The sequence below is a fragment of the Phyllobates terribilis genome, unplaced genomic scaffold (genome assembly GCF_046119375.1).
Source record: "Phyllobates terribilis strain yellow unplaced genomic scaffold, ASM4611937v1 Scaffold_2__4_contigs__length_985480577, whole genome shotgun sequence".
NCBI classification, from domain to species: Eukaryota; Metazoa; Chordata; class Amphibia; order Anura; family Dendrobatidae; genus Phyllobates; species Phyllobates terribilis.
The window spans coordinates 163092227-163102831 of NW_027362762.1; the positions used below are offsets into that span (position 1 = coordinate 163092227).

At 42.2% G+C, this 10605-nt stretch overlaps 1 protein-coding gene across 1 annotated transcript in view; it reads left to right on the forward strand.

Annotated features, from left to right (window-relative positions):
• The window catches only part of DIP2B (disco interacting protein 2 homolog B), a 191547-nt gene that overhangs the window by 117284 nt on the left and 63658 nt on the right, over positions 1-10605 (forward strand). Inside the window, exons 3-5 of the mRNA XM_073669027.1 lie at positions 4588-4716; positions 5602-5727; positions 9229-9441. Coding sequence (XP_073525128.1) covers positions 4588-4716; positions 5602-5727; positions 9229-9441 — 468 coding nt within the window. The remainder of the gene's footprint in view (positions 1-4587; positions 4717-5601; positions 5728-9228; positions 9442-10605) is intronic.

The following is a 10605-nucleotide window of genomic DNA, read 5'->3' on the forward strand; positions in this document are numbered from 1 at the left end:
CCATTTGTCTGAGATTCGGACTAAGGACATGAGCACAGGCAGCCCAATAATGGCTGTTGATTGGCTGCAGGGCTCAAGAGGCCCACTGTCGATTTTGCTGGAACTTTATTTAAAAAGGGTAGGCCAGGTAGTGGACAACATCTTTAATTTTCATGACAAGGTATTACTTAGCATTTTTTTTTTTTTGCAATTAATTTGATCACTCTTCACAACAATCTAGAGTTAATGCAAATTACCACTATAATAACTCTGAAGGTGCAAACCTTGTGAAAACCAAAGTCTCAAAACTTATCGGCACAACTGTCTTTTATTAGTGATCTGACTGTAAAGCCATGGGAATGCAGCAAATTATTATTTTTTTAAGTATATCATTTAAGTATTTTCCAAAAGTAAATTTACAAAATGACAACATAAAACAATAAAAAATCAATACAGTACAGGTGAACTAAACAAACTATCAGCAACAATGAATGAACTTAAACCCTGAGCCAAAAATTTTTATTATGCAGTGAAAACTGAGCAGATGCCCCAAACTCTGTATAGTTCAGTACAGATCGTCTGAAGTAGCGTTTCAGGATAGAGCACGTCTTGTATATTGATCAACACACAGGGCTGCGGAAGGAAGTTCATGTGCCGCGTACAGTTATATTCTAGCACTTCCTCAAACAAGCCGTATCAAATGACTCCTCACAGGGGAGCGGGCAGGGAACCATGATCCGAGAGGTGAAACAAAAGGAAGCAAAAGGTCAGTCTCCGAAATGTGTCATTAGGTAAAATGATCCGTTTCCATTAAAATCAACATATTTACTGCACACTATTTGCAGCCGTTGTGATGCTTGAATCAAGCGAGTTAATTGTAGGGTGGGGGCAATGGCTACATCCAGGAGGGTCAGATCAGATAGACACACAAGGGTCTCTGAATTTGGGACCCTTTTTGGGAGTGTAAACTTTTATTCTTGTGATGCCTAAAAAAAGAAAAACTAGAAACTATTGGTAAATGGAAGATTCATAGGTTAAAAATCTGGTATTTTTCTGTTTAGTTTTGGTCTCACACTTCTATTCCAGATTGCAGTGTAGACTGTACATCAAAGGCCTTTCTTTTGGAAAATGTGTCACCCACGTACTGCATTTTTTTTTATTTATTTTTTTAATAAGCAGAAGGGTAATGACACACATGAATAGATGTGTGTATTTATATTATATACAGTGAAGGAAATAATTATTTGATCCCTTGCTGTTTTTGTGAGTTTGCGCACTGATAAAGACATGAACAGTCTATAATTTTAAGGGTAGGTTAATTTTAACATTGAGAGATAGAATATCCAAAAACATCAAGAAAATCACATTGTATAAATTAGATAAATTTGTTTGCATTTTGCAGTAAGAAATAAGTATTTGATCCCTCTGGCAAACATCACTAAATACTTGGTGGCAAAACCCTTGTTGGCAAGCACAGCAGCCAGATGTTTTTTGTAGTTGATAAGGTTTGCGCACATGTCGGGAGGAATTTTGGTCCACTCCTCTTTGTAGATCATCTCTAAATCATTAAGATTTTGAGGTTGTCACTTGGCAACTCGGAACTTCAACTCCCTCCATAAGTTTTCTATGGGATTAAGGTCTGGAGACTGGCTAGGCCACTCCATGACCTTACTGTGCTTCTTTTTGAGCCACTCCTTTGTTGCCTTGGCTGTATGTTTTGGGTCATTGTCTTGCTGGAAGACCCAGCCACGACTCTTTTTTAATGTCCTGGTGGAGGGAAGAAGGTTGTCACTCAGGATTTTATGATACATGGCTCCATCCATTCTCCCATTGATACGGTGAAGTACTCCTGTGCCCTTAGCAGAGAAACACCCCCAAAACATAATGTTTCCACCTCCATGCTTGACAGTGGGGACGGGGTTCTTTGGGTCATAGGCAGCAATTCTCTTCCTCCAAACACGGCGAGTTGAGTTAATGCCAAAGAGCTCAATTTTTGTCTCATCTGACCACAGCACCTTCTACCAATAACTCACAGAATCATCCAGGTGTTCATGGTCCTGCATGGTCAAACACAGCCATTACACTGTACACAGCTGGGGCACATTTATCTTTATCAGATTATCTCAGCACAGGAACATTTTATTTAAACATCCAATTGTGGAAGTTATTATCATTCCAAGATCTATTGATTAAAATAAACTTTTGTTCGTGGGAAAACCCCTTTAAGTCTTCTGCTTATGACCCTTTACGGCAGCAACATGGACCACAGGCACCACCTGTAGTCAGTAGAATACTCATTGCGTTGACTCGTCTGGGAGCATAGGGGCATGCTTTGTGATCTCTACAGGGGTCATTGTGCAAGGAAGGGGAGGAGGTAAGCTGTGACATCAACTGCTGTGAATGTTGGATCCTGTGATCGCCACAGAATTTGAAGTATTGCCATATTATGATCATTTTTAGCATAGACATTGACTTGCAAACTTAGACAATACAGCACCTAAATGTTCAGAGCCAACTTTGATTTAGAAATCTAAATCTCATATTAACTAGCCAGAATCAGGTGTAACTCTTATATTTTCATATTCGCTGTGGCCTTTACAATGATTTTATGTATCATTCTTAATAGAGAATGGTAACCATTTACGCCATCTTTCTATTGTATCATCACCAACATACATGTTGGTAAACGAGGGTGAAACCACCAATTTGTGCCCTTTTTGGCTCAGGATACGGCCAAAATCAAGGGATTGTTTCTGAAATTCAGGACTGTGCTGGTACAATCAGAACAGTTTTATCCTTTTTCCTGGGTCACCATAAAATTATATGCACATGAGCAGACGCTCTGTGAGTATTCCAGTTTTTAAAAGTAACATTTTACTAATCTGATCCATAGCCGCTGTAAAACAAAAGAACGCACAGAAAGTGGCCCATGCTGCAGAGTTTAAATCCACAGAATGTAAATTATTGCAGGCGATTTCTACAGTGGAATGTACAATTAGCAATGCAAATGGTGAAATGTGCATCATAATCCATGACAAATCATCCTGTAACGTCATGTGGCTTTTCCACTTGGGGTACGTCCACTAAGAACGTAGAAGAACCGCTATACAATAATCAGCTGGTTTAGATGATCCTTGAAGGAACATATGTCTTTGCAAACCCCATGCTGTACCCATCCTGTGTTCCTACGGAGAATACTACCCCCAATGTGGATTGTCTTCCTGGTAACTATGAAGGAGTCAAGTAAAATCTTGTATACCGTCTGCTCTATTCCTTTGGTGTAGATGGTTTTCACAGATGAAGCAGGCAGTGATGCGTTGCAATATCTCTGCACTTTCCAATACCATACATCTAGATAACTAGAGATGTGAAGCTATTTCCAGAGTTCATCTATTATTAATGAGAGCCTGAGGTTCTGTAATAACGTACTGATTAATTAAAATGCTTGTCTCGTGTGCATGTGATGGGAGAGCATGTATGATAAATGTGCAGTCAGTATCTATAGATATATATATTGGCTGTTTGCCATGTTAGCCTGTTGTGTTGCCCTTTTATATTTTGCCATATATACCGTAGTTGCGGTTTGGACTTTCCAGTGGGAACGATCCTTCTGACTGCTTGTATATTATACTACCATTAATGGCTAGATTAATGATTCCAATTAATATTAGACTACGACATCTGTTTTTATTTGTTGTCCTCTTTTTCCCTGTAAAGAGGCGAAGGCTTCAGAAATGAACCTCCTTCAGAACTCCTTAAGAGGTTGCGGGATCCTGGAGCAGGACCTGTGGTGATCGGCTGATGGCCGATGCTGCTGGTCTTTAAGAACAATTTGCCACGATGAGACAACCCCTGTAAGGGTTTGTCCATGACAGTCTTATTGTCTAGCAGAAAGGTTATAGAAGTAAAATTGATGGGAGTCCAACCTCTGCAACCACCATAGTTGCTGAGAACAAAGCATCCTAAAGATGGCCATACACTTTTGATAGCTTCGGGAGCTATTCTCCCAATCCCCCATCCACATGCCTGCTTGGCCTAACTGATCTTACATGTGTTCTCAATGGGGAAAAGAGAAGTAAGCCACGGCCAGATCCCTATAACTGCAGCTATTTTTCTGTGCAAACAAAAGGATTGGTCACGTTGACATCTAAAACACCCAAGCCTTCTTTTTGCTGACATCTGCCAGTGGTTGAAAGTTCAGATGGTCTGCCGGTCCCACCATAATAATCGGATACGAATGACATTCTTCCAACATGAATGGCTACATTTAGTCCCCATTTTCGGCTGGAGAGCATGCGCTGTCCATTTCTATAGAGTTTAATAAGGGCATTGACAATGACCGCCCCATTCACTGTGACTAAGAACGCCGTTTCTAAAGAGTAGATGGTAAAGTCATTTTCACTATATTGGGCAATTTTGTGTTGTAAGAGTGGCGCCTAGTTTAAACTTTTTGTAGTGAAATCAAATTGTGTGGAAAAAAAGTAACTTCCTATTCTTCCAGTTATTCTGTCATTTTTTTTTTATTTTTTAACCATTTTGAATAGTTTTGGCTTTGCTCTGTAATCTACTCTTATTAAATGTGTAAAATGAATTTTTTTCCCATTACAGCTGTTGATCCAGCCCTACAGAAAGACCATCGAAACCAAACAAGTGGGTCACCGGCTGGTCCTGCACAATCATCCTCCAAATATCATAGAGCCAGGTCTGGAGGAGCCAGAGATGAACGGTATCGCTCAGGTAAGTAATCCTGGTGTCTTCAGTATACAATGCATTCAGTGGGATAGGAATGTGTATTTTTGCCTGAGAAGGTTTTCTGAATGGGTCGAAAATTTACTTTTGTGTTAGTAGTTACTTGACTACATCCCTACTGACACCACAAAGTGGATCTACTGGTATTTTCCCTTTTTCTACCCTTTGGACTGTAGTCTGTGTTAGGACCACCACCACTGCCAATGTTTATGGAGCATTTATTGCAGAGAGAAGGCCATTTGGATCGATTTGCTGATCATGGACGTCATCACACAACTAAACCTGTTCCAAACCTTTCTCGGACAACACAAACTTGTCATCCATCAGTTCTCCTGTCTCTGAGGAACAGTGTCTCCTTCCCTAATTGGTCTTTGACTTTTCTTTTGGATAATGTTTAATTTTAATGAGAAGATCATTTATTTAGGGTATTTATTTTAGGGTCAGATTTTTTTCTGTTATTTGGTTTTTGTTGTGTTTTTGTCTTTTTACTTTGGAAGTCTCCTCTGTTCTTAAAGGCTTTCTCTTCATGTATTATTTAGTGCTGGTTTTGTGATTTCGACATTATGCACGGCCATTTGCTCTCCTGAAAAAGTTCTGAAAACATTTCCTTATTTAACGAGCCTCCACTCCGGTTTCATAATTTAGCATAAAATCCATTAACTTTTCTTTCTACTTTCATAAAAACATAGAAGATGAATTTGCTCGGTTTTTAGTACACTGTCAGTTCCAATGAGAATATGTAGCTCTGTAGGCCGATGTGTTGCTGTTTAATATCTGTTCTGAAATATGGAGGAAAACCTGAGCATTCTTTGTGTTTTTTAGTGGTATTTACCTGCAAAATAGTCATGTTATAATAGACATTTTACCTTCCAGATATCCATACAGAAGCAGTCCAAGCTGCGCTGGCAAAGCATAAAGAACAGAAGATGGCTTTGCCTATGCCGACCAAAAGGAGGTCCACCTTTGTGCAGTCTCCTGCAGATGCATGCACTCCTCCAGGTATTACATTTCTCCATTTTTTTTTTGCCTTAGAGCAGTGGTCCCCAACCTTTTTTGCACCAGGGACCGGCTTGAAGCAAGATCATTTTTCCATGGCCCAGCAAGGAGGGGGTGGGGTGGGCGGGGCTTTGGTCATATGGGGGCGGGGTAATGGAGGGATTTGGAGTTTAGTGCATACTTATCATATAGTGTAGACCAGGTCCCCGCCAGGAGCTATGCCAGGAGCCCCACATAATGTGCTGTGCCAGGAGCCGCATCACTGAGGCCCCATCACGCCCTGCAGCAGGACAGGGCAGCTGTCCTGACAGCTGCTGTTCAGCTGCATTTACTTCATCCCAGGGGCGGACACAGACTGTAGTGGGCCCCTGTGCAAGAAATTTTTGGGGGCCCCCCCCGCCCCTGTGCAAGAAATTTTTGGGGGCCCCCCCCCGCCCTTCATAAGGCAACAAAGTTATGTAAACATAACCCCCCCCATGTGCATCTCTCACCCCCCCATGTGCAGCTCACCCCCCGTGCATCTCTCATCCCCCTCCGTGCATCTCTCATCCCCCTCCGTGCATCTCTCATCCCCCTCCGTGCATCTCTCACCCCCCACGTGCATCTCTCATCCACCCCCCGTGCATCTCTCATCCACCCCCCGTGCATCTCTCATCCCCTCCGTACATCTCTCACCCCCCCGTGCATCTCTCACCCCCCCCCGTGCATCTCTCATCTCTCCCCTCCCCCCCATGTGCATCTCTCATCTCTCCCCTCCGACCCATGTGCATCTCTCATCTCTCCCCTCCCCCCCATGTGCATCTCTCATATCTCCCCTCCCCCCCATGTGCATCTCTCCCCTGCCCCCCATGTGCATCTCTCATCTCTCCCCTGCCCCCCATGTGCATCTCTCATCTCTCCCCTCTCCCCCATGTGCATCTCTCATCTCTCCCCTCCCCCATGTGCATCTCTCATCTCTCCCCTCCCCCATGTGCATCTCTCATCTCTCCCCTCCCACCCATGTGCATCTCTCATCTCTCCCCTCCCCCCATGTGCATCTCTCATCTCTCCCCTCCCCCCATGTGCATCTCCCATTCCCCCCACTCCTAGTTAATTGTATTTAAAAAAAAATAAAACTTGTTATACTTACCCCCATGCGATCCCTGCAGAATCCTGGCGCTCGTCCAAATCGCTGACACCAGGTTCTCCTGCCTTCCGGTCATGTGACGGCGCCGTCACATGACCGGAAGTCAGAGGAATTATGAGATGTCCTAGACCCGGCGCTTTGCATGGGGCCGGGGGCCCCATGAGGAGAGAGACGCACAAGAGGGGGGCTCCGAGGGGGCTCCTACCGGCCGGGCCCCATACTGGAGTCAGGGCAGTCATGCCCTGATGGCGGCCCTGCTGGAGGCTGGAGGGGCCCCCTCTCCCTCGGGGCCCCCGTTCAATGAACCGGCTGCATGGGCGGTAGTTCCGCCCCTGCTTCATCCTGCTTCAGGACCTGTGGTGACATCACAGTTATGTACCTTGATGTCATCACAGGTCCTCTACAGGTCTACCCTGCGGGAGTCTAGAACAGCGGGCAGCATCCACCCCATACAGTGTGCTCTGAGCCACCGCAGACCAGAGCACACTGTCAATGTTTAGTGATTGTCTGTGGCGGTGCCGCGGACCGGCTGAAAAACCCCAACGGCCCGGTCCTGGTCCGCGGACCGGCGGTTGGGGACCTCTGCCTTAGAGGTCGTTCGTTACGTTGATATTCTTTACTTGGCTTTGGAATAGGTCATTAATATTAACGTAATAGACAATCCTTTTTAAATTACAGTATAGTCAGTGTAAAATGCTGGAATTATTAAGAACATCTATGATGATAGGTGTTCATCTGAGGATATAGTACCGTGTTTCTCCTAAAATTAGACTGGGTCTTACATTATTTTTTCTTCCGAAAGATGGGTTAGGGCTTATATTTAGGGGATGTCTTATTTTTTTTCCATGAACAACATTCCACATTTATTCTTGAACATAAATATCAACATTTATTGAAATATGATTGCGTCAGCACACACTCACACTGCACGTGTGTATATGTATGTGTGTATATAGATATAGATAGATAGATATATATATATATATATATATATATATATATATATATATATATATATATATATATATATATACACACACACACACATTGCACATACACATGTAAATATACACACCAGTTCCGGTACACCCCTGCAGGTAAATGACTTTTGATGACATCATGGTGACCGTAATGTGACCAAAGGTCCTTAAGCAGTTTTAACTTCAGAATAGAAATGCTGGGGGCCCCTAAGAGATTTGGGGCCCTGGGCAATTGACCAGTTTGTCGTCCCTCCCTAAAAGCTGGTCCTGACTATAACTAGGGCTTATTTTTGGAGTAGGGATTCTATTTGAAGCATTCTCTAAATCAAAAATTCTGTATTGTCATGCTAGAGCTTATTTTCGGGGTAGGTCCTATTTTTGGGGAAACACTGTATTTTTGCTAAAGATTTCTGTTCTTTTTTTTTTATGAAAATCTATCATTAATAGTATAACCTTAATTCACTGTTTTAGGTTAATTTTTTAATGTCCTGTTTATTGTGATAATTATACTTTTTATGTTGTCTTTTTAGTGTAAACCTAACGATCTTGTATTTATAGCATCCCAAATCCTAAGGACAAATCGCAAAGAGGGTTTTACGTCCATACGTGGGAGCCTGGGGTTTGTTCTGCAGCTTGGCATTTTCACGTTTATGAGGCTGAGCATGGATGCGCTGTAGTACCAGGCACAATCACACGCCTGTGAGCTATGAAGATTGACTGCAACATGTTAAATAGTGTCCTAAGGTTTAACACAGGCCATCAATGTGTGACCGATAGAGTATTAATTCCTCACTGATATGCAGAACGATGGCCCTGGAGCACCATGGCTCCTTCATTGCAGAACTGAATCGATAACTGTTCATATGACTGTGTCCCATCACTGCAACTCAGACTAATTCTCGACAGATGTACACCACAGATAACTGTGTGTTAATTTGTCAGAATTGATGGCGGAGAGAAGAATTGCATAACCCCCTTTAATATAATGTGTAGGTCCAGATTTAAGATCCAGCCACACATGGAGGCAATGATGCGGCCATGGTGCAGCTAAAAGCTACATGTCCTTCTGAGCAAAATTTTGCAATTCAAGGTGTGCATATGTTTTTTTTTTAACACGTAAAGCATAAAAAATTGGTGACGAAAAAGCTTAACTGGTGCACTTCATAATACTGTTTGTAGGTTTTGATACATATGGCCTCACAATAGGATTTTATGCAGGTGGTGCCAAATTTGGGTTGATCTAGCCACTCATATCCCATATCCATGGCCAGCTGTAGGCTGCAGTGGGTGACCGTGACCAATGACCAGTTTGTATTTCCTTCTTCAGTCCAGACCTAAATCCTCTGTCTCCTGGCATGGTACACACCATATATAAGCTTTGTATCTCCTCCCTCGCAGACACCTCATCCGCCTCCGAAGATGAAGGGTCTCTGAGACGTCAGGCTGCGCTTTCTGCTGTACTCAATCAAAGTTTACAGAATACAGATTGCTGGATAAATAAGTCTATTCAGGGCTCGTCCACGTCCTCTTCAGCATCATCTACATTGTCACACGGGGATGTGAAGAGCACCAGTGGATCCTTAGCCGATGTGCTTTCCAATACTCACATAGGTAAAAAAATAAAAAAATAATCCCCTTGTCTGTATTGCTGCTTTCTAATGCTTATCCTTTAAGCAGTCATAATATATTTATGTAATTTATGATTTTACAGTTCAGCGCTTTGGGAAATAATTCTGGTAAAGTCTGAAAGTATCGGTCAGCAATATGGAGTTTAATGGAGTCATCATTTGTAAACCAAATACTTATTTTTGCCTGTCTGCTTAGTTATTCAATCATAATTCAATTATTTTTATTAAACCACATCATAAAAGAAATATGCTAGAGATTCAAACAGCAGATAAACCAATAAGTCAAGCAGAAATCAATAACAGTATACTAGTATTTTTATTTAAAAAAAGTATGAAGGAAGAAAAAAAGCTTAAAAAAGAGAAAAAAGTAAAGGTGCTGAGGCGTTGGACCATACTTAGTCTTGAATTGGTTTTGGTATCTGGTCAAGATCAGAATTCTTCAGATTCCTTAAACAGAAACCAAGTGCTCAATGTTCTGAAGAACTGGTCACTCCTGACATGGTCCCAGGCGATGAGCTCTTCCATCCTAAAAAGTTCCAGGAAGATGACTAGCCAGTCCAAAAGAGTAGGTATCTCTGAGGTCTTCCAGTGACGTGGGATAACCAAACGAGCTGCTTGTATTAAGAAACGCATTAGACCTTTCTTCAGTGAAGAGGGTGAGCCAGGCATAATGGATCGTCGGGGACCATCGGACCAAATCTGATCAAACTTTATTATAGAGATCATTAATTGCTGACCACAAAGGAACAATTTTTTCACAGTGCGTCCATTATATGTGTGTATGAGTACCTATCTCTTTCCACATCTCCAACAGAAGTCAAAGCAGAGAGCAGTAGGGCAAATGAATGTCTACAGCTGTATTCACGTCTATGGATTTATGAGACCTCTGTTGGAGTTTGAGATACAGTGAATAGAGTTGTGGTCATGAATGCAAAGGAGGAGAACTTTTTCTTACTGAACAGATTCACCTGGACTATGGAGATTTAAACAGGCAGTGCTCCATGAAAAAAAAAGTATCTGAACTAGCGCCTCCAGTTGGAAAATTACTTATTTCATAGTAACCACAGATAGGTGTCTGATTTTCCGAATAGATGATAGTTTTCTTTCTTCTAGAAAAGAGCAAATTTGTGTTTCAGCAAAAAGGGGA